This window comes from Acipenser ruthenus, chromosome 5 (assembly GCF_902713425.1).
Source record: "Acipenser ruthenus chromosome 5, fAciRut3.2 maternal haplotype, whole genome shotgun sequence".
NCBI classification, from domain to species: Eukaryota; Metazoa; Chordata; class Actinopteri; order Acipenseriformes; family Acipenseridae; genus Acipenser; species Acipenser ruthenus.
The window spans coordinates 22589674-22615248 of NC_081193.1; the positions used below are offsets into that span (position 1 = coordinate 22589674).

At 38.1% G+C, this 25575-nt stretch overlaps 1 protein-coding gene and 1 long non-coding RNA gene across 13 annotated transcripts in view; one reads left to right on the plus strand and one right to left on the minus strand.

The window, feature by feature from the left end:
* Positions 1 to 25575, plus strand: part of LOC117402834 (baculoviral IAP repeat-containing protein 6) — a 183476-nt gene that overhangs the window by 109276 nt on the left and 48625 nt on the right. For all 12 annotated transcript variants that reach the window (XM_059023827.1, XM_059023834.1, XM_059023833.1 and 9 more), the window contains 2 exons: positions 1807 to 1971; positions 2335 to 2485. In XM_059023827.1, coding sequence (XP_058879810.1) covers positions 1807 to 1971; positions 2335 to 2485 — 316 coding nt within the window. The remainder of the gene's footprint in view (positions 1 to 1806; positions 1972 to 2334; positions 2486 to 25575) is intronic.
* Positions 11644 to 14523, minus strand: LOC117972434 (uncharacterized). Its single transcript, XR_004663486.2, has 2 exons — positions 13424 to 14523; positions 11644 to 12796 (listed from the first exon to the last, which is right to left on the minus strand). It is a non-coding gene; the product is annotated as an uncharacterized LOC117972434 (long non-coding RNA).

Here is a 25575-nt window from a genome sequence, read left to right on the forward strand (position 1 = left end):
GAGTGTTACATGTCGTGTTGAGCTATCACAAAATGCCCAGAATCAGCTCTGAAAATATATCAGATTTCAGTCTGAAAGGGGTCCCAGTTTAGCCGTGGCAGAGAGATCAAGAAGTTTACATACACAGTCAGCACAAATTTCAACATTGCAAAATATGCACAGTGGCATTATTCCCTAAAAAAAGAGCCAGAGAAACAAATACAATTTTTTTTATGCAACATTAAGAAATGTTTGGTTTGTTCTTGTTCTACACATACATATTTAAGAGGCTGAGAAACCAATTGAACGTGTAAGTAGAGTCTCTGATTTCAAGTGCCTGCTAGAAGGGCTTGTACACAAAGGACGTATTCATTCAGGAACGGGGAGTCATTTATGTTTCTGCTGTATCTAGTACACATAGTAGATGGATCTAACTAGTCGACTAGGAGAAAAGGCTTTGCTTATATAGATGATGAAAACACTCCCTCTCGGGAAGGTGACCTATATCTTGCACCTGATTTATACCCCTCTCAGGTTATTGGGCTTTGGGACTATAGGACTAGTGGAATATCTAATTTACATAATAAACAGAAGGGTTGAGATGTCTTTCCAAGGTATTAAGGGTCTTGAAAGTGAGATGTACTCAACTGAAACTATAATTTCCGCCCCACTTTATAAGGGAAAATGCCAGTGCTTATAAAGAAGGTTTGAGTTGTTTAGTTGGCGGGTTTAATTTGTTGCTCTTGCAGTGTAGGGTGGCAGAAATCAATTTTAAAGAGATGTTTACAGATCTCCCATCAGTCCTTTCTGGCCTTGTGTAAATAAGGTGGGTTGTCAGAAATGTTATGTATACAAAATAAACTTGTCACCCTGGGTTTTTTGAGGTTGCTTTACTTTTACACTAATATCAAACCGTTTCTTGTTTATACTGATACAGTATTTTACAGACTACCTGCTTAATTCTAGATCATTTTAATTATTCTTAATGGGGAATTAAAATTGTCTAGAAGGTCCACAAAAATGGCAAACACTATTTGACATGGAAAGTGTGCAAGTCTTTCTAGATTTTACTTCTGTCTGCTTTGCCTTGGCTTACTAGAAAAAGTTGCTTCCCTCGAAGTGTAAATATGCTTAACCACCCAGCTGCCCATTTCCATGTTGTTAATGCGCTCTCCTTTTTTTTTTTGTAGATTTTTCATTCTTAGCCCTCAAATAAGCAATTTGAACAAGTTTTCAATACAATTTTTGCTATATATTTTTTTTAAATACACATCACTTTTTTATTGTGATTATGATAAACAGAAATACAGTATTTCAACAGAACTTAAATAACAACAATGTGTTTACAATTGTAGCATTATAATATAGATCACAACATAACAACATTTATTTTTCCCCAATGGCAGCATTATATAAGTATAAATAACATTTGTTTTCAATGGCAGCATTATAATAACATTATAATACTTGTGCAGGCGTATCACTTTTTAGAAAAAATTTGTGTGATAGATTTCAAAGCAGACGCACTTCACGTCCTCGTCAATGCTAACGTCTTTATCTAGCACATATACATTTCAGGCATGGTGTATAGCGCCGTAATATGAATTCTCTGTGAAGTGTAGGTACAGTGTAGGACAAATTTGGACTCGCATGCGCTCCACGTGGAAATCACGGGATGAGCAGCTGGGTGGTTAACAAATATGGTTTAAGTGTTGTGTTATCTCAACAAACTCTTCTGCCTGATCTTATTTAGCTTTACCTGCTGTGAGTGTAACTTGCTGATCACCAGACCACTGAATCACTTACAAGTGTCCGTCTGTGATTTAGACTCAGGTGTCAAGTGGACACGCAAGTGCTTCCAGTGAAGAGCAGCAGCTATACTGGGCCAAGGGAACAGGCTTCGGGACTGGCTCCACAGCGTCTGGGTGGGACGTGGAACAGGCCTTAACCAAACAGAGGCTGGAGGAAGAGCATGTCACTTGCCTGCTGCAGGTAAGCACAGGGGATTGCGTCTAGCGCACACGGAACAGCAGGATTTGTCCTAACATCCTGTACTGGCACTTAATGTCACACACAAACACACTTGTGCTAATGTTTTGGACTGTATTTTTGGACACCCATAAGTCTATAATAAAGAAATAATGTTATCAGATCATGGTCCCAGAAATGACCTTATAACAGTTAAAAGGACTCAAGTCAACCAATATTCTTGATGACCTAAAGATTTTGAGAAAGTTCTGACTTTCTGATTACACCTAGCCAAGGCTACAAGGCTGATCAACAGGTGTGAAAAAAACACAAAACAACCTAGTATGCTTTCTGAGGACGAACCAGTTTACTGTTGTCTTTTCTCAGGTCCTTGCAAGTTACATCAACCCGGTAGGTAGCGCAGCATCGGGAGAGGTCAGAGGGCAGAATAACAACGCACTCCCGTCTGTGCTTCAGGAGTTACTCAGCCAATCCTGTCTTATCCCTGCAATGTCATCCTACCTACGCAATGACTCAGGTACTGCACTTTATGATACATCAGACAGATCGCTGTTCTATACATAGCCTCGAATTCTATTGGAGACTCTTGTTATGAAGACGGTTTAATTTTCCTTGGCTGATTTATAGATCTCTTGATCTTGGTAAAGTAGCAGCAGCAGGTGCTTTGCTCTAGCTTTTTATTTAAAGAGCCGCCAGTCATATTGGGAGATGTCGAGGAGCTGAGAACAAATCAGTGATTTATCAGGGATGATTTATTATTATTATTATTATTATTATTATTATTATTATTATTATTATTATTATTATTATGTACCATATTCCTTCAAATATAAGATGCACTTTTTAAACCAATTTCTTCTTCTAAAAAATGTCCTGTGTCTTACATTCGAGTATAATGATGTGTGTGTTAAAATCACCAACAAAAGCCAAGTACACAAACAGCAATGTGACTGATTGCCGAGAAAAGGTAAACCAAAGATGTCACTGCCCAGTCTCGAATCATCCATGACAATACAGGCAGCCATTTTCAAAGCGTAGTCATTAGCTTCCTGAGGAATTCGAAGAGAAGCTTTTACAATTTCAGCGTTTTGTTATTGGGCTTCATTCTAACAAACAGTACCAGATTGGACAGATCAGAAATGCTGCTCAGACCCCTGTATTTTTTGTCATGCCAGCAATACCACAGTTCACAAAAAGATAGAAAAACAGGTGTGAGTAATCACGATTGTGTATAGTGCAGGTTAGCAACTATGTGCTTTAGAAAACATTGTCTCTAATATTGAAATTCTGTTGGAACTACACAGCATATACTACACATTTCGACTGTGTTTTTGGAGTTCCACAAGGTCCTAATTTTAAGTAATCCCTTCTAGCCTACAGTATAGTGTTTTTTCTAGAAGTTTTATACTTTTGTCATCCCAGCATTTTTATTTAATTTCAAGTATGTCATTTGGTTTTTAAGGTCATGTTGGTAAGAATAGTTATGTTGCTATAGTAATAAACGTTTTCATTTCAATTCCATCCATTGTATTGTGGTTTGATATAGATTGCCTTGGGTAGGTAGGCTGAGACCTTCACAAACCCAGTAAGGTCATTCCCTAATGTTAAGGCCCACATCTATCAAGTTTATTGCAATGTTAAAGCCTATAAATTGTTACTGTTTTTCTGCTTTTTTGAATGCAGTGTATGGCTTGGTAAATGTTTGGGTAAAATGCTGATTTAAGTGAATTATTACATGAAAGGGAAATAATTTTCACCTACAAATCTTCTGGTGTTGGGTTTTTTTTTTGTTTTTTTTTTAAATACAATTTTGTCTAATCTAAGTCTATTTAAAAAATAAAAAAACGGTCAATTTAATTCATTCTGGTCATGTCGTTGCTGTTTTGATCTGGTTGGGAAGTTGTGATCTTGTGAGATACAGATGAGGCTGGGTACTGCAGTGCTAGGTGTGATCAGACCTGTGCTTCAGAAAATGTTGATGGTGGTAGTATAACCATGTAAAGAGCACATTTTTTAAATGGTATTTTTTTTACAATATAGTTTGTTATATATTTATTTGTAAGCAATGTTTTCTCACACTGAAGATGCAATGCATTTAAACTATCCTGCTGCTACAAGATTTCTGAAATAAGTATTCTACGTATGTAAAAGCATTCAACTTGGCTTGGGAGTGTAAAGGTTAATCATTTATTTTAAGGCTTCTCCATTTATAAATGTCTTTTTCATATTTAATTTTATTAAGAGGTTTGTTCTTTATTTTATTTAAGTATTACTGATAAGTCTTAATGTGGGCTTCAATATGAAAGGTAGAAATTGGTTGCGTTGTAGGTTACAGTGAAGTGATTGGCTCCTACAGTATGCAGATCAACCGCTATGAATTGTGGGTTTCCTGCTGAAATGACGGTCTGTCTATAGCAATAGTGCAGCTGCAAGTATTGCAGACCACACAAAGCATAAAACCACTCAATTAATTATTCCTTTTCAGTTGGTACAGGACAGATCTACCCTGGAAAATCTAATTTAGAATATATTGGTTATCAATGCTTCTTGAGTTCCAGTGTTGTTGCTAAATATATTTATTTATATTTCTAAAATGGGTATTTTAAATACTCTATCTTGATTGGTCAAAACTGGTCACATGGGTGTGTTACTGTTACAGCATATCACCATGGGTCGGCACTTCTTTTCAGAAAGGGGCAAATCACTGGTTGATCTCCATATACCACTGGAAATTTGTGGAAAAAAGGGTAGACGTATTGGAATTTATGGCAATAAGCATTACTGACAAGATTTATGTAGATGCTGACCTTTTGGGAAACCAAAGTATACATTGGATAGAGTGAGTCTGAATCAGACACCAGTGATTAATTAAAGTAGTGAAAAAAGGCAAAAGTAAGTATTAAAATCAATTCTCCATGAACTGCAGCGTTTCCCTACACCCATTCTGGAAATAAATAGTTTATATATATATATATATATATATATATAAACTTTGGTTAAAAACATATTTGGATTGCTTTTAAGAGACTTTGGTGGTTAAATCAGGGCTAGAAGTTAACATTAAGGCAGTAGTGAGAATTTGCTACCTGCCTGGAAAGTAGGTAGCAAAATGGTCTTATTCAGTAGCAGTTACTGTTGTAAATAGACTGAATATCCCAAACTATCACATAGTAGGCCTGTATTTGTCATTTAAATCATTTAAAGTATACGTTGTGCTCAACTAAGTAATGGAACTAATGTAATTCCATGTTGAAAGAAATGCATTTTGTTTTATCCTGAAGTTCTACAAGAATGCAACCATATCTGTCATCTAAACATTTGATATGCCATCAATATGGTTAACCAGGTTATGTTTCATTGGTGCAAATTAAGTGGTACAAAATTATGTCTTCAGTTGTTGACTAAGATTTTGATAACTAACAAATCATACACACCTATAAAGCGGTAAAAAAAAAAAAAAAAAAGTAACGTTTGCCACAAAATCGTTGATTCCTGCATTGTATGACGTTATAAATTATAAGGTTACAACCACAACCAAGCTGCTTTGAAAATGAAAGCTAATTCCTGCATGGTACCGCTACATACATTTAAGTCATGCAACATGTTACACTAACTGTTTTTTTCATAAATATGTATGCTCCCCCCCTGCTTTTTCACTGCATTTTTAAATGCTTTACAATTTTGAAGAAATTAACTTATAATTAATAACAGAATAAGGGATATCAACCAAGATTAAAAAAAAAAAAAAAAAAACTTGCTGGGTTCATTTTATTAAACAGTGACATTAGTTAGCTATGTGTGTAAGTTTTATAGTTTGAACAGGAGAAGTACGCAAGGTAAAAAGAAAAAGTATAAATTAATGCACCTCAAGATTATATTTTGTCTATTATTCGTACTGTTAAAACCATTACTTGGATCATGGTAATGTTATAGCTGTTTGCACCTTTTTTTTCATAGTCAGAATTTTGATAAAGTAATAATTATGAGTTAATTTTTAGCTTGGGTGAAACCATGGTTAACATTATAACAAAACCACAGCCACAATTCTCCATGACAGATTAATTTAGCATTTTATAGACACTGAATAAACTTAATATCCTGTTAGGTCATTGACTGTTCTCTTGAAAAATCACAAGGTTTTTACAGTCACTTAATTTTACTTTTGGTCTATAACATAAACTTCATACCTTGAAATTATATGATTTGTGACAGTATTTGTACGCCACTGTCCAGTACGATTTGCATTGTGGCCTCGCGTGTATCTACATGGGGCAGTACTAACCTCAGCCATCTATCGGGAAGCTCTATTGGCAATGGTTTATCGCTTCAGTACCAGTAATTATGTACATATTATGTACATATTTAATACAATAACTTTTTTGTTAATTAAAAAAAGTGTTTTTCATTTTTTTTTTTTTTCATTTTAATTAGTTAACCCATAAGTGCAATAAGGCACTTCAGTGTGTGTGATATACTCCAATATCACCACGCCCCGGGCGGTTGAAGCCATTCACCTCGTGACTTAACGGACCTGGGGCATAGTGATATAGTGATATTAGAGATATCACACACCCTGTCGTGCCTTAATGCTTGTTGTGATAATTTAATGAACCCCCTGAGAAATAAATTTTATGATAAAGTAATTGTAACATTAAACTTTAAGCTATCTCAAGACAAGTAAACATGTATTTGAATACCATGTCAAGACACACCTTTAGCGATTGTATAAACAATATTTTACTATAAAATAATCTAGGGTGTTACCACAATATCCTTCTATCCTACCATCAAAACTACATTCATATCCAAATGCAATCAAGTTAGACAATATATTTTACAGTAATAGAATTATGATTGTTTCATTCGGCATATGATTTAAAGTTTAGACAATATTCAACTTCAATTCAATGTTATCGTGCATCCTAGTTTTACGCAAAATGTAATTCTCAGATTTAAAAAAAAACAAAACTGTTATTCTGCAATTAAAATCTTGTTGAAAGTAAATACCCTTTATTAAAGTTAGAGTAGATTGTAGTAATTCATTTTCAATGTATAATCAAGTATTATATTAAGTATGTTCAAGACAAATTAACCATATATTCAGTTGTAATTAAGATTCTAAATATATTCAACATTCAGCAATGCATTCATATTCGATCATGTAATTCAACATAGGTTAATATTACTTCATACTCAATTTAAACAAAGTTAATCGTACAATCCATTTATGCGCCATGGAAATTCATAAGTTGTTTAGTTACCAGTCCTTATATGTGAAGAAAGTTGTTATTGTTGTTATTATTATTATTATTATTATTATTATTATTATTATTATTATTATTTATTTCTTAGCAGACGCCCTTATCCAGGGCAACAATCGTAAGCAAATACATTTCAAGTGTTACAATACAAGTAATACAATAAGAGCAAGAAATACAATAACTTTTGTTCAAGTGTGACAAACCACAATTCAATAATACAGCAGATAATAGTGATAGTTACATCAGGATATGATTAAATAGTGATAGTTACATCAGGATATGATTAAATACAAAATACTACAGGTTAAACACTTGGCAGATTACAGTATTCTGAAGTACAGGATTAAATGCAGTAAAATGGGGGGCAGATAAGAGCAAAATAAAGCACATTTACATGAAGGGTGATAGTGTCCTAGGATACAAACAGAGGAGTTCTACAGGTGCTGTTTGAAGAGGTGAGTCTTAAGGAGGCACCGGAATGTGGTCAGGGACTGGGAAACAGTTGAAACAGTCTTGCAAGGAAGAATTATATAGCTTTCTCAGCATGGATAAAACATTTCAAGTTAAGAAACTTGAGATCTGAAGTGTAGTCAATGAAGAAAACTAGATAAGGGATCTGTGGTATTTGTAGGTCGCAGGGCGACTGAAAGGGCTGTTATTCAGTCATAGTGTGCTTTCTCATCACAGGGATAAAAAAGACAGTGTGTTACAAAATAGAGAACCTTGGATTCGGCTTGAAGGAAATAAGTAAAAGTCAACCTGAAAAAAATGTTTTTCTTAATTAACAAAAAGTCAATTATATATTGTCAGGATATATGGCAGCTTAAGGTCTCAATCTCAGTGTTTTTCCAGTTTCTAAACATTCTGAAGCAGCAGTTTAGCTCCATCCATCCATTCATCCATCCATCCATTACAATCTTTTATGAATTGTCATGCTTAGACATAATTCAAGATAGCAAAGTTTAATAAGGAAACTCTGCAATGACATTCATTCAGGTGTAAATGAAGAATATTACAGTGGCAGGAAAAACTTATGAAAACTGCGAAAGCTTTTCTACACTCTAAAAGGGTGCATTAATGGTCAGGAACCCCATTGCTATTAAACCATATTCAATCTAAGAAAAAGAAAAAAGAATTGTGCATTACATAGATAAGGGGTTACCTTAATTCACTAAAAAAAAACTGGTCCAGTATGTGGGGATTAAAAACTCCGGCTGTACATGCTACACAAGTTTTTAATTGTTTGGTAAATTGATATACCAAAAACTTTTTCTAACAGTTTTCAATTTGGAGATCAGGCATTTGTGATCAAAAGTACTCCTGATGCAGAGCACGGAATGAATTGTTTACATAATGGAAGTGGTCCTTTGCTTCACAGCAAGTGATTGTCTCATTACCATGAAAATTCAGATTCCAGCAATGCGCATGAAAGGCAATTTGTCTCCTTTATGAAGGAAAGTGATCCCTATTTTAAGTGAATTTGGTGAAGCACAAGCTTTTTTGAGATTGTCTCTGCATCAAGAACGGAATGCTTTGTTAATGATCCCTGGTGTGCTTTTTTTCACCAGAGTACTCTTATTGTTTATGGTGTTATTATTATTATTATTATTATTATTATTATTATTATTATTATTATTATTATTATTATTAGGCAGTGTTATTTGCAAATATGAAGCTAACAGGTCAAGTCCCTTTGGATGACCAAATTCATCATTACAAAATTACTACCTTTACTACCTGATTCTGAAAGTCTCAAAATGACTTTATATTCATGTGTTACTATTTAGCATACTTACCAATACACTTAAATGGTAACTACAGTAAATGTTTTCTTGTAGGTATTGAAAGCTGTGTCTCTTGCATATGCTAGTAATGCTGTATATGTTGGTAAAATATATTTTTTTCTTTTTTTTTATCGAAACAATGTCTATTTTATTAACAAAATAACAGAAACTACACTTGTATATTTATCCAGGGCAATAGGGTTACCCATTACCTAATGATCAATAAACATGACACACATAAAATACACATTTCGTGTTTTTGATATTTTTATTATATTGACGTAATGTTCATTAGTATCATACTCATACTTGGCAGGTCTAGCCATCCCAAGGGGATACACGTCTGTCTGGGTACAGTATGTGGATATTCACAATCTGTACAGTGTTTGCTTCATCTCGTGTACCTGTATGTCCCTTGCTGCTGGATGGGTATTTATAAACGAGTATATATGTAACAAGTTCTTGTGGGTTTTTTTTCTGTTTTTGTCCCAGTAGTTCCACAATCAAGAAGCAGGTTTAATTTATAGTTCATGTGTTAGTTATTTTTTTAATTTTTTTTTCACAAGGCTATATCAATATCTGCATTAATCTTGAAAATATGAAATGAAACATGGAGTGGTCCTCATTAGTCACTGCTGTCTTTGCAATCCTTTTGGGAAGCATTACAACACTATTACATATTCCATCATTCCTGTAGTTAAGCCATTAGACAGTAATGCTTTTGAAAGGCAATGCTTTTTAATGCCACTCTGAAGCCCATTTATTGTAATTGAAATCTTCATTTATATGTAAAAGCCGAAGCTGAACGGCCTTAAATGCAGAGTAGCAATTAGAAGAAACCTTATGAGGCAACAGTAAAACCAGAAACTAGTCAAAGTGCTGTGTACAGAAACTATTACTGTAGACCATTAAGCTAAATGTAATATAATTTGCATTTTTTTGTTAGTTATTTTACAATGGCACCTAATCTTCACAGCTGTGGATAATTTATTGTCCCATTGTGTGCTTGCCCCACCTCTAGCCATTAAATCTTTTTCATGCCTGTAGGCTAAAAATGCACACAGTTAACAGATGCATGTTCTGAGTCTGTTTACAGATAACTAAGCTGACGACTTAACCAGAGACACCAGGCTGGTTAACTGGTAAACATGCTGATGACTTAACCAGAGACCCCAGGCTGGTTAAAACATAACAGTTTCAACCAGGAAGAACATTCATTGAACAGGATCGGTGCATTTTGAACCCAGCAATGACTTTTTGTATTAGTCTAGTGCTGTAGCTGCTGTGTTTCCACATCAAATCATTTTAAATTCATTCATTTCAGTCCTATACCATGGTACAAACATGCTGGATGTTGGAAACACCCAGGTTTCCACTGTCTTTGATTTTTGTACAGCTTTTTGTTTCTGTGTATAGTGTAAATTAGGACTCATGTACAATCTGCTTACAAATCAGGAGTCATTTTAAATGGCCCAATAACAGTGGAACTTCTTTGATCTTTTCATCATCTGTTAATTTTGTAAGCATGTCTGTATAGCCAAGCCCAATTAACACATGTTTACAGCCTTTTTGACTTTAAGGGGGTGGCTATTCTACAGGTTAGATAAGAATAGTTCCACTGTAAAGGCAGGTGGATGTTTGTTTCCGATTTGTACTGTCTATTTAGGTTGAGTGCACATTCAACATACTTTTGACTGCAGTGATTTTAGGCTGTCTTCTATATTCACCCTACTATATCATTGACTTACACAGGTTTGTCTCAAGAACATTCTTATATACACAATTGGATTAAAACAAAACATTGTACTGTAGTTCTTGTACTAAATTATTTTTTATAGTTAAGCTATAACATATCATGTTAACTTATCAAATAATCAGTATCATCATAATTGACATTGATTGTATTATGCAAACATTTGGATTAAAAGTAATGAAGATTAGAATCCACAATATATTCTAAGCAAATATTGTTGGGGCCACTGTTTCTGGGCATAAGAACATAAGAAAGTTTACAAACGATAGGAGGCCATTCAGCCCATCTTGCTCGTTTGGTTGTTAGTAGCTTATTGATCCCAGAATCTCATCAAGCAGCTTCTTGAAGGATCCTAGGGTGTCAGCTTCAACAACATTAAGCATACCTCTGAATTTCCAACTAGTCGTCTGTCTTGGTGGAAAGCCCCTGTTAACCCTTAGCAGAGTGTTATTGAATTTTCACACCAGTCATCTGTGTGAGGATTTCTACAGGTCCTGCCATTTCTCTGTTTTTAAAGGTTTTTACAAGTTTTATTATGAAAATAAACAAACCTACTCCTCCAGGTCATTGTACAAAGTTCTTACTTCACCGGTACAAATGGTATATAAACACAAGGTTATCCTTAATGTAAGCTAAATAGGCATGCTGAATCAATGGCTATTAGATTACAGATTTTAATGTAATGGCATAAGGAGAGCAGTGATTGCACATGTAATACACTCCTGGAGAACCACATTGGCACATCTTTTAAATATGTATATTTCTCTCATTCAGTGTTTGCTATAAAAATATATATATGTAGGCTTTTTATTTAAAAAATAATAATAATAATAATAATAATAATAATAATAATAATAATAATAATAATAATAATAATAATAATAATAATAATAATTAAAAGTGAACCCAAAGTTTTACATTAATTGAAAATCGGCAACTCTGTTTTTGTAGTTTTCACATCTTTTTGACTTTCCCAACCCCCAAGAATTTTAAATGAAATAATTGTATTCCTTTTTTATTTTTATTTATTTATTTTTTTATTTTTTTATTTGTTTATTTATTTTTATATGTGATTCTAATGCAGAAAATACATACTCTGCAGCTGGCCCTACCCCAGAAAGCTTTTCATAAAATTTAAGGCTTTAGTTTCTTCTTCTGACAGGAAAGACAGGAAAGTCGTACTTGCCAAAATCCATCTTGTAGTTTAAGAAATACATAATCGACCAGCGGCATGTCAAAAATATGGTATTCTTGGAAATACTATAAATTGCTTGGTATTTAAATACAAGTCCTCAAAGTGGACATTCTGACATGTCATTGGACAGAACATTTCACAATCAGTACAAATCTTGTTGTTTTTCATTGTCTACCCCTGCGGTCTCATATGCTTTGCATTCTTATCCATGTGTATCCGCATTGATAACTCCCTAACAAAAATAAATATATATATATATCCCAGTCACAGTAACAATCTTTACTTACTAGCATTTACAAAAATCTCATTCCATTTAAGGGCGGCATCTCTGTGTCTACAGGTACAATCCATTTCCAGCTGATCCCTTAACAGTCATTTGAACATTGTATTTCTGCAGCTTATAGTCTGTTCCCAAGCAGTGGCAAGTAGAATATTTTCTCCAAGTTTGAACAATAGCAGAATGCAAAATAATTGTCTGATCTGGACCTTTGTTGGTATTCCCATGGTACTCACAGCAGCTTCCCTGGTGAGCCAGCGAATGGTCTGGATAACAAGCAGACACTCTCCCTTTTGTTGAGAGGCTGTTTGTTCTGGTGAAGGCAACACTGCTAACCCCTTTGTGCCTGGGCTGGCTGGTCGCCTTGGCAGCTCTTCATAGAGTGGTGTGGATGTACACAAACACGATCACAAAGAGGTTCAGAATCGTCCCAACAATCCCCAGCATAGCCAATATTGATTCCTCTTTTTCTTCTTTCTCCTCGAGTTGTTTTACGTCTTCTATGGTTATGACAGTAGTGCCCATTTTGTAGCAAATAACCAGGACCCTGGTAGTTATCTCAAGTAAAAAATAAAGAATACATGTTGCTTTTTAAAACCATATTTCTTTAACCACAGGTAAATAATATTGAAGCAGGTGAATGGCAGTCTATATGTACAGAATCATTTTCCCACATCTAGCAAACAACATCCCCTGCAGAATACTGCATTAGTCCATCTTTATTAGCTAGATCAGCGGAATATGAACAATAAGGAGGTAATACTTATTTTTAACTTGAGGTGCCTGATTGTTTTATTTCCTTTGGAAAGAAGCATGCTCCTAGAAGTTTCTCAATTTTAAGTGGTTTGAAATTTCAGTAAAACAATTTTTTTTGTTATTTTGAGCTTACATTTTTTGGGTGGCGGGGAGGCATACTTTGTACATTTTCCTTTGCTATATAAATCATTTGTGCATGCAACATATTCAAATACATTTTTTTTTTTTGTATTTGACCATGTAAATGTGATTAGAATGCATAATTTGCTTCAGCTACATATTGTTTTAGTCATCAAGCAAAAAAAGGTTTTATTTTGTTGCATTCCTTTTTTTAAACAATGAGAGGGCAGAAACACAAAACACATTTTAATCATAAATAAGCCGTTTTTAAATTTTGTGCTGCATTAAAAAAGGGAAAGAGGTGCTTACCCTACACCGCATCAGGAATAAAATGACATCAAGCATGCTTCTGAGTCCCCGAATAAGGATGTGTAGCAGCTTTGTATCTTCATGGAGAGAGCTGCTGTTCCATAATGGGGAGGGAGGTAAAAACAGGATAGCTCAGCAGTCCCAGAGAAAAGAAAAATGGTTTTAAAGGTTCAAAACACAGGTCTAGACATCAATAATCCTTTGTGGAAAAGATGACCTCTTCCAATATTGATTCTTTGGTACAGTTCTTCTCCCTCCTTAAGCAAGAGCTTCTTTCACCTTCGATAGATAATTGTTTTCATTCACTGCTGGTAGAACACCCCCCCCCCCCCCAGTCTTCTCTTCGAGAAAGCAGCTGTCTCTCTGGTCCCAACCCCTCTCCGAGGTGTACAATTAGCAGTCTTTTGAAGAGTTTGCCTCCAGTTGAACCCTGTGACCAACATGCATCTTTGCAGTACTCAGCCTCTTGTTCCGGGTTGCGTGCTGTGCCTCCGAGCAGAATATATTTGGGGGAAGGGTGGAAAGAAGAAGGGAAGAATAAAAGTAATTTATTTACACAGTGTCACTGCTGTCCAGCTCAAGAAAAAGAAACTGAAGTTTATAGCCAGAGAATGCTACCCAGTGTGCTGCACCTTCATGTAATAATTCTGTAGCAAACCCTTTCATTCCAGAGATCTCTGAGCATTGCATAACTTAGCAGTCAGTTGCATCCGTGCTGAGGAATGACAATGGCTTTACTTGTGTTACCATAGCTAGCTGTGACATTGATTAAATATGCTTTTGGCACTGACTGAATAAGAAACATGCTACGAGCCACACTTTGCAGACACTGCAAGTGGCATAAAATGCACGTAGCTTTCTGGATTCGTTGTCAGGCAAGGCGCATTTTCAACCTGTGAGGAGAAGGCGGGCGGTTTACTGTTTGAGGGGAGAGCTAAACTGCAGGGTTCTTGTGTGGATCCTGTCACAAAAATTGTGGCGTTAAAACATTCAGGCTGAAGAAGTGTTTCTGCCTTTTGTTTTGCTTTGCCAGACAGGCTAATATGTTTTTGAAGTCTTTCTAGATTAATACACTATCCTTGTTATCCACGGCAAGCTAAGTAATGAAACAAGTGAGATTTCTACCAGGGGTATATGTTTAGCCTGTTTGGAATTTCAAATGGTGTGCCCTTGGCTATTTATTTTCTTTCTCTCTGTGTCTGATACTAAAACGCACACAAACACAACCTGAAATACTTGCAGGGAATTTTAGAAAAAAAATCCAGTCAGATATGTTAAACTGGGTTTTATTTTTGTGCACGGTGGGTTATGACTGCTTATTAGCAAGTCGTGTATTTAACTGGTTTTCAGTGTCTGTACAGTAATCTAATCCCATTACTTTCCATTGCCCAGAGCATGCAAAAAGCCATGCTTGAAAAATCAGAATTATTTTTTTTAATAATTTCTTTTTCACTTGCAATGTCAGATTACGTTCTATTTGTTCTTGTTTTTACAAGCTGGAATCATGCTAAAATACAACCTACATTTACATTCCATTTCATTTTGTAGAAAATGTAGAACAGCAGTTTGACAAACTAAGTGGTACTGTAGCACTTATGATGGGATACGCATAACTACAAGTGTTAAATTTGTATTAAAAAAATAAGAATACAAATGATTACCTTTACATACACCTTGCCTTAAGGGTTAAAAAAAAAAGTAACCTGTTATTGTATTGCAGTCTATGTCATTGCCCGCAGCCTTTGCCTGGGTCGTCTTGTCCTGCTGCCGATTTTTCTTTCTTTTGTTGGGAACTTAATACAATGTATTGTGGTAGATGTGTCTTCAATAGAGGACTGAAGACAGTTAAGACAGATGGTTAATGCATTTGATATCCTGAGGGAATAGGAAAGAAGAGGCGTATGAGCCAATGTTGCATTTTATTACCAGTACCCGAGTCCAGATATTACAAAGTCATACATGAAAACATTCGTAGTAATGAGGAGGTAGTCGAGTACTGGTCTGCTACCCGAACACGGGCTGTTTTCCCTTTTAAGTTGGGGGATCGAGGTTCTGCTGGGTTTCAGACAGCTGTCAGCTGCAGTATCTGGCATTTCGAATCGGATTCACTTAGTCAAAGCAAATGACTAAGTGAAATGACAGTGTTAATTCTTTAATAGTAATTGTCAGCTGAACCAAACTAGGCAATTTACAGCCAGTGTTCGGTGTGTTAAAACAATGGCTGGTGAAATATAAGTACCATTTCTATACTGGGGTTCTTGCCTGTCCTCTCAAACAAGCAGGCAAGCCAGAGTGGCCAAACTTTTTTTTTATTGAATTTTTTTTTACTAAATACTAATACTTGGATTTCTTTGACATACTAAAAAAAACTCACTAATTATTTCTGATGATTTGAGTGTCCTGTTAGATCCTGATTCCCCTTGGATATAAAGCTGTTGCTGTTTTTGAATTCTCTGTACATTCTCTCCCTCTATCTCTAATGCTTTTGAATTCTCTGTACATTCTCTCCCTCTCTCTCTAATGTTTTTGAATGCTCTGTACATTCTCTCCCTCTCTCTAATGTTTTTGAATTCTCTGTACATTCTCTCCCTCTCTCTCTAATGTTTTTGAATGCTCTGTACATTCTCTCCCTCTCTCTAATGTTTTTGAATTCTCTGTACATTCTCTCCCCCTCTCTAATGTTTTTGAATTCTCTGTAAATTCTCTCCCCCTCTCTAATGTTTTTGAATTCTCTGTACATTCTCTCCCTCTCTCTAATGTTTTTGAATTCTCTGTACATTCTCTCCCTCTCTCTCTAATGTTTTTGAATGCTCTGTACATTCTCTCCCTCTCTCTAATGTTTTTGAATGCTCTGTACATTCTCTCCCTCTCTCTCTAATGTTTTTGAATGCTCTGTACATTCTCTCCCTCTCTCTAATGTTTTTGAATTCTCTGTACATTCTCTCCCTCTCTCTCTAATGTTTTTGAATGCTCTGTACATTCTCTCCCTCTCTCTAATGTTTTTGAATGCTCTGTACATTCTCTCCCCCTCTCTAATGTTTTTGAATTCTCTGTACATTCTCTCCCTCTCTCTAATGTTTTTGAATTCTCTGTACATTCTCTCCCTCTCTCTCTAATGTTTTTGAATGCTCTGTACATTCTCTCCCTCTCTCTAATGTTTTTGAATTCTCTGTACATTCTCTCCCTCTCTCGAATGTTTTTGAATGCTCTGTACATCCTCTCTCTCTCTCTAATGTTTTTGAATGCTCTGTACATTCTCTCCCTCTCTCTCTAATGTTTTTGAATGCTCTGTACATTCTCTCCCTCTCTAATGTTTTTGAATGCTCTGTACATTCTCTCCCCCTCTAATGTTTTTGAATTCTCTGTACATTCTCTCCCCCTCTCTAATGTTTTTGAATTCTCTGTACATTCTCTCCCTCTCTCGAATGTTTTTGAATGCTCTGTACATTCTCTCCCTCTCTCTAATGTTTTTGAATGCTCTGTACATTCTCTCTCTCTCTCTAATGTTTTTGAATTCTCTGTACATTATCTCCCTCTCTAATGTTTTTGAATTCTCTGTACATTCTCTCCCTCTCTCTAATGTTTTTGAATGCTCTGTACATTCTCTCCCTCTCTAATGTTTTTGAATGCTCTGTACATTCTCTCCCCCTCTAATGTTTTTGAATTCTCTGTACATTCTCTCCCTCTCTCTCTAATGTTTTATTTTAATAGTTAGTATTATTATTATTATTATTAGTTACAAACAAAGTTTAAATTATACAGGTTATAAAAATAATGTAATACCCTTTTTGAGATGCATTGTATGTACAGAGGGAAGGCTTTATAATTACAAGCTGATTTTCATAAAGGACATCACCAATTAATTAATGTATCGAGTACAAGAATTCCTGATGTTTTGCTGCTTTCTCTGAGCACTTTTAGTTTTAGTAGTCTCAGTAGTCTTTATATAAATAGTATTCACAGCATGAATTAAAAAATCGTTGCACCATAAAAATGTAATGGCATGATATTGGCATTTTGGAAATTGTCTGTGCAAAACAGGATAAGGGTAATTAAGATTACTTATGTGTGTGTGTTCTCTGTAAACTGCCCTTCCCACATTATTCAGAATTAGGATTACTTTATATAAGGTGGCAAAGTTCATTACTGTTGCTTCAATTATAAATGGCCAGGCTTTGACAAAGTAGCAAGCTTCTAATTTGAGTGTCTCATCACCCTAGCTATGAAGCTTGAAGGTTTGTCAGTGCATCTTTATAAGGAATTTTAATAAATCTAAAGAAAACTGTGTAGTCAAGCAATTATGGATGCTGTACATTTGTTGGCTCTCCTTTGACGATTGAAGTTATTGAAATATAGAAATATATAAACTGAAGAAAACCCCCATAGCCCACAGCGGGCCTATCTCAGAAGTGATAACTCATTAAATTTATCAGACTTGCAGTGCCTGGTTCTCTTTTCAAGTATGAAATGTAACCATTACGTATGGGTATTTTGCCTCCTAAAGACCTGAAACCTGAATAAGATATATCAAAGCTGCTCTCTAAGCCAGTGACGCAGTGATGGCTCGGCCCCGAGAGCACACAGATCTTTTCCTTTCACGACTGACCTGACCGGAGCATTGTTCAGATAAGTACTTGTTACTTCTATCTGCTATATATATATATTTCACATTTATTGTGTTCACACAAATTATATGTGATATTAACATAATCGCTGCAATAGTTTTTACTAATTGCGCATATTTTGTGCACTACAGCTTGTTGCTTGTTAAGTCCCACTGCGACCTCGTGCCCCGCGTGAATCCAGTGGCTCAAGTCGCTCCTTCACAAGGATCCAGCAACATACGTCGGTTTACTCTTTGCTCTCCTCCCAAGCTGCAATATTTTTCTCGTTTTGGCTTTGGCTAAAAGTACGAGACGTTTTAATATTATTTATGTATTGTTTTAATTACTGTATTTGTTGAGTTTTTTTCTCTTGGGGTGTGTGCTGCTGTTTTTTTCCAAGAGACTACGCGCAGGCATGTCTGCAAAGTGGTGCTATAGCACCTGTGCAGCAAGAGCAACTGCTGGGCTCAGCAGCACTACGCAGGACCAAGATACTTGCTCGGTTGTGATTGCTTGCAATCTCTTCCACAGTATCTTGCTGCCGTTTTGGTGACAGCTTTAGCATCACCATTACGAAGGCTGTTAGTACCATTCTAACAAGTAGGCTTCCCTCAGTCTCGTGTGTGGTACTGACTGAGTGGTTTTGCCAGTGGCTTGTACGGGTGGGCATCCCTGTATGCTGCTACCCACGGTGACTGCAAACCGGTGGACCCTTACCGTACTGGTACCAAGGTCACCATTCCACTGCCAACACGGGACCGAGGTTACCGCACCGGTCCCAGCACCGTCCCGGACCGTACCCGTACAGACTTTTTGCTAAAGTCACCGAATTGACCTGGTACTGACTCTGTACCGTATCCGTACTGACCCAGTGCTAAAGTCACCGACCTGTTGTCATCCCAGTACCATAACCGTACTAACCCGGTGCTAAAGTCACCGAACGGGTACCGACCCGGTACTACAGTCACCGAACTGCTACCGACCCAATGCGACATGGTGCAAAAACCACCAAACCTGTACCGAACGGACCTGGTGCCAACCAGGTTTTGAACCAGTACTGCAGCGGTCCTGAACCAGTATCGACCCGGTGTTAAATACAACAAACTGGTACCAAAACAACCCTATACCTTCTAGGTACCAATCCCGTTCCATTCTGCTACTGACCGGTGCTCAACTCACTGGTCCGGCACCAAACCGGTCCCACTCGTGTCTTGACCCACCCGGTCAATATCTATAAGCAGATTGAGGCAACAACTGTATACTGTACACTGCATTGCTTGCTTCTTGCATTATGTCTAGGTTTTATCCCTGTGAGACATGCAAAGCCAGTCTGCCTATTGAGGACAAGCAGAGCAGATGCTCTCCGTGCCTGGGGCCAGAGCTCGCCAAAGAGGCACTAGCTAATCGTAGCTTCTGTGCACCTTTCTCCAAGAAGAAGAAGAAGAAGAAGAAGAAATAATGAGCAACTGGAAAAGCTCTTTCCCACCAAGGAACTGTTCTCGCAGAATTACTGCAGAAACGTTCAGCACTGCCTGCCCCATCTGTCCCCTTGGGGCCCCAGGGCACTACGAGCACACTGTCCCATCCTGAGGATGTGGAGTCTGATGGCATGTCTCCTGCAGTTAAGCTCTCCTACAGAAGGCGAAACAAGGCAGTCAATCATCGATGACGTCTCTACCATCTCTCCCGTGTCCCCCCTAGTGCACCCGGCAACAGCTCCTGCTGTTTCCCGGTCGATGGACATCCTATACAGGGTACATGATGCAAAGAAGCTGGGCCTGGCCCAATTTCCACCGGTGGAGGCTTCTATTGCCGCCTTGGTCCAAGATCCTAATTTAGCACTCCTGTCTAAGGACGCTACCTGCCCCAACAAGCAGTGCCGGGTCTTTTGAGGTGATCCTCAAGCACGCCTTTTCAGCCAGTGCATTCGCCGCAAGGCTGGGCGGTTATAATAGCATCCTGGTAGCTTACCAGTGCCATTTGCTGAGATCCCTTTCTGAGAACCACAGGCCTTGACCACAACAGTTGGATGAGCTGCACCTGGTTAACAAGAACCTGCTATGTGTGTCCAAACTCAACGGGCAGGCTGTGGGTAGGAACCTGGCTGTGCTGGTAGCTGCATGTAGGCAGCTTTGGCTTTCCCAGGCACGCGTGCCTGACGTGGACAAGGCATCGCTGTTAGACCCCTGATTACACCAGGGCATACATTTGGACCAGTGGTGGACGAGATTCTGCAGCGCTCTCACTGCGAGCGGGAATCCAGGAAGTACCTGCGGTTCGCCATTCAGGGAACTGCGTATGGGTTCCATGTCTTGCCATTTGGCCTCTCCCTAGCTCCCTGTGCGTTCTCGAAGTGCATGGAAGCTATCCTGGCCCCATTGAGACTCAAAGGCATCAGAGTGCTCAATTATCTGGACGACAGGCTCATTTGTGCCCAGTCCCCAGCACATGCAGAGGCCCACACAGAACTTGTCACTGGCCACCTTCAACAGTTGGGCCTTACGGTAAATAATGCGAAAGGGCCAGCTAACGCCTTCTCAGACAGCCTCCTATCTAGGAGTGTGCTTGGACTCCACGGCCATGCTGGCCACTCTGTCGGACAGCAGAGTGCAGAGAATAGCCGCCTGTTTGGAGCTCTTTCAGCTCAACGGAGCGTTCACGGTAGTGATGTACCAGAAACTTCCATTGGGTCTCCTGTGCATGCGCTGTCTGCAGGCCTGGTTCAACAGCAAGGTTTTTCAGCCCACGTTGAACCGCGACCACCTATTGACAGTGTCTCATCACTGTCTAAAGGCACTCTCTTGGTTTAAACAGCTGTGTCACCAGAAGACAGGTTGTCACCACGGACGCATCCAGCCTGGGCTGGGGCGTTGTGTGAAACGGCAGGATTGTGCAAGGTTTGTGGGAACCCCCCTTGGCAGGGTCTCCACATCAATGTTTTAGAGCTGCAGGCAGTTTACCTGGCCTTGCAGAATTTTCTGCAGGAGGTTCGAGGGAGACATGTGCTTTGCTATACAGACAACACAATAGTGGTGGCTTACATCAACCACCAGGGTAGCCTCAGGTCTCCCAGTCTCCATCGTGTGGTCTGCAAGCTTTTGCTCTGGGGGCACGAGAACCTCCTCCCACTATGGGCAGTACATCTGCCCCAGGTGACAAACTGGGTGGTGGACCTCTCAAGGAGAGTCCCCAGCGCCTCAGAGTGGAGGCATCACCCCAAGGTGGTGAGCCTCATTTAGGAGAGGTTCAGTAAAGCAGAGATAGATCTCTGCCTCCCAGGAATCAACCCACTGTCCCCTCCGGTTCTCCATAATAGGAGGCGGGGACCCGCTGGCAGTAGATGCCTTAGCACACTCGCCCTGCTCCCGCTGTGTCTGTAGAAAATCAGGCAGGACTGGGCCAAGGTGCTCCTAGTAGCCTCTTATTGCCCAGGAGACCCTGATGCAGCTCCTAAACGGCCAGTCATGGAGCCGTGACCTGCTCAGTCAGGCACAGGATACCTTATGGCATCCCCTACTCATCAAGCCTGCAGCTATGGGTCTGGCACCTGAACGACTGCATTTGAGCTGTCTGGGGCTTTCTATTAGGGTCACTGACACCCTGCAGAATGCCAGAGCACCGTCCACGCGTTCCCAGTATGTTTTTCAGATGTGGTGTCTGCCTCGTGGAATTGACCCCGCGACCTGTCCCATGGCAATTTTTGAAAGGGGCTCGGCAGCTTCAGTCACCTATGAAGGGCTTTGTTCCTCGCTGGAAGCTAAACGTGGTGCTTAGTGCACTCGTGAAGCCTCCATTTGAGCCCATGCATTCAGCTGAGCTGAAAATTGTGCCTCTCAAAGTGCCTTTCTTGCTTACTATTACCTCCGCAAAGCGGGAGAGTGAGATACAGGCATTCTCCATAGCGAAAGCCTGCTTAATATTTACAGAGGCCAGGACAAGGGTTACACTCTGTACCAATCCTGCCTTTTTGCTGAAGACGATCTCAGCATTGCATGTCAACCAATTTGTGGAATTGGAGGCTTTCCATCCACCTCCTTTCCAGTCTGACAGAGCGACAGCTCCATATGCTTGTACTACGTTGACAGGAAGAAAGGTTTGAGGCAGTCCGAACAATTCTTTGTCTGCTATGGGGCGAAGTCCCATGGTCAAGTCCTGTCCAAGCAGCGGCTATCCAAGTGGATAGCAGACATGGTCAGGACTGCCTATGAGCTGGCCAACTTGCCCCCTCCAGAAAAGCTCACTGCCCCAACCACCAGGGGCATGGCAACTTTGTGAGCTTTGCTCCAGGGTGCATCTGTCGGAGACATTTGCAATGCAGCAGTGTGGGCTACTCTCCATACCTTTACTAGGTTCTACAGCCTTAATGTTGTGGATCGTCATAACCCTGGTTTTTGGACTAGAGTGTTAAGGGCAGCTTCTCAGTCAACCCTTACAACATAATATAGAGGTGAGTTTCTCTATTACACCTAATATTGTGATGACTGATATATTCTTGCAGTTACATTTTGCCCTAAAAAAAAGACCTAAGCACTTTAAATATTAGAGTTATATCTGTAGGACACAGTGAATAAAACCAGAGAGAGAGTAGATGATGATATAATAGCAAGGGAGACTTGACTCGTCGTACACTCGATTTAATATGCAACTATTAACGATAGAAGTATAAACCTAGCTAGAATAGCAGGAAAGTTGTGAATAATATCTTGGTAACATTAATTAAAAAAAGAAAATTAGCCTAAAGGACATACAATACCAGGTGCAAAATTTGGATTTGGCATTTAGACAAAGATTCAGACAACGAGACAGTCCATGTTTGCTGACCCTTGGGAAGTCCTTTTCTGTTTGACTTTTTATTTGCTGGATGGCAGCGCTCCTTTTTCAGTGTCTGGTGTCGATTTCATTGGGAATTGATTTATGCCACGTCCCCAGAGCCCAGCAAATCCAGCTGATTAGAGGTCGTTCCCTTCATTATGGCTGACATTTGAGCATCTGTACTTTTTACTCTAGTGGAATGGATGACATGAGTGGAAAGCATATTTAAGTATGCATTTAAAGAAAATTGATAATTCAAGAGTAGGATGTGCTGATGCTGTGAAGAGAATAGTTGCTGTAATATGATTTTTTTTATTATAATTATTATTTGAGCTTGATGGAAATTAAGCTTAGTCCACCAATCTAGTTTTGCATGTACTTTTTGCAAAAACTGAACTAATTTCCTTTCAGATTATATCTGTTGCTGTGCAGTTTTACGATCATTAGAGATGCTGCGGTTCCCCGGCCTTAAAGCACTCTGATTTAGATGAACCTCCACCCATTCATTTAGGGCACTTTTCTGACCAAAATTTAGCAAGCATCTCTGGGTTGCCGTAAAAGAAAAAGTTTATCAAATGTGTATAGGGCTAATTGTTCAGATAAGGGTCCCCAATGGTTCACCGAGTAAAAAGCACTGCCAATGGAAGAGTCGGGTGACTCGTGGGACGGCAAGTTTAATGCAAGTTTGAGTTTACATAGAAATGCTCATTCATTGTTGTTCCTGAACAAAACTGGCTTTTATATGCATTTACATGCATTTCTGTTTTCAAAACTGCCATCAGATCATTATTTTTTTCAACCACCAGCTCCAGGATGTACATCACATGAAAGAGCACTTGCGTACGTCAAGATTTGACGTCTGTTCATTGGGGGTTTTTTTATTTCAATCTGATCTCTTTGTTTACATGCCCTAAGGCAGTGTTAGTAATGTGATATGTGTTTTGAAGTTGGTAAAGAGAGATCAAAATCATCAGGTGACTTTATTATCCAATTGCGTTTCCGTGCAAAAATCCCTCTCTATTTGTGAAAACATTGAGAAGAGTTGGAGATACTGCAGCAAACAATCAACGATCTAAAGTATATACATAGTATTTCATTTTAATATTTTTGCAGTGAATTAACTACAAAACACAGGATGCCAAATAGCCGTTCAAGTTAAACGTTGTTTTGTTTATTCCTGAAATAAATAGTACATAAAGTTGACAACGCATTTTATTTACTTTTTACTTTTTTTCATTCCTTGCCATTGCCATTTCTTCACAGTAAACAGTGGCCATCGAAACGTTTTCATAAAGTAATAACATGAGGTTTACTTGTGCCTTTTTGTAGCTGAACAAGCAAATGAAAACTGAAATTCAACTTAAACACTTCAAATATAACAAACATGGAAATGGCATTGTAAAACGAAGTTAGAAAATAAACCTTTAAAGAAAAAAATGTAATTGTTCATTTAAATACAGTGTTTCGGCTGTGCAGATGTTTGATATGACGTGCTTGAATAAAACTTGTGAGTTGTATCCGATAGTTTCTTTCTTTTAATATTTGTTTAAAACGTAACCGTCATAATAACTGCCTGCGGCGGTTTTAAGTATGAGTATAACCGCGGCGATTAAAGATGTGGACGCATGCATATTCTTTCCAGTTGTTAAACACTCAAGTCCTTTGTTTTAATTTTTTTTAATAAGTGTTCTAAGTTGAATGCAAGTTGTGCCTTTTTATTTAATTATTATGCACAACAGTGTTTTTATTTATTGGATCGTCTGTTAAAAAAACAGTGTTTTGTTCTTTATTTTGAAAAATAAAACGTCAGTGCATCGATTATAAATGCCTATACGATAATCGAATACGAAATCAGGATGCCGATTGCACAACTGCTTTTTCAAAGTGTTATTTACAAAGACAGTGCACTATAGTACATGAGATATTAGTCTTGTAATAATGAATAGCTTTCTGATGAAAAGGGGTTATATTTACAGATTTTTATAACATGAGAAAATGGTCAGTCCATCATTGTGCGTGCTGTCAAATATGAAAACACAAATCTCGATTTAAAGGCCTATGCAAAAATACAGTATTTCCAGTAGAAAATCTTAATCCATATGCCAGTATTCAAAGTCTTGAAAGTATACCTTTAGCATCCTATTGGTGTATATAGTATGTTCCACATGTTGATAAAAGTGAGAATTTACCAGTTCCTGGTAATGTGTCGGAAGTTTAGTGGTATTGTCATTTCTATCCAATTAAGCTGTACTGATGTTAAATGATATGGAAAGAGAATTCAGTGCTGCTTAATATTACCTATTTAATGGGCCATTAGGTCTGGCTATTCTTGGACTGAGGATTTTGGAATATTATAGGGAGGCAAAAGAATCATTAAACAACATTAAGATGTTGCCTTTTAAAGGAGGTACATTCATTAAAACCTTTTGTTGGTGTTTTGTGTACAGTGGGAGCCATGTGTTATTTATGTAACTGCTTTATTGTTGTTTAGCAGTCGCTGGGCATTCTTGAGTGAATTCAGAGGCGAGTTCTTTGATTAAATAAACTGAAATATTGTTTCCAGAGGAATAATCCGTTCCTCCCCCTCAATTTCCATGAGGAATGCTGCTTTGGCAGGCCAGTTTGAAGGAGCAACGCATTGCTGCTGCTGTGTATTTCCTGTTTTAATGTACCAGTACAACTTCCGCCAGCCCAACGTTGTTTTCTAAAAAATCATAATGTAATTTTTGAATTATA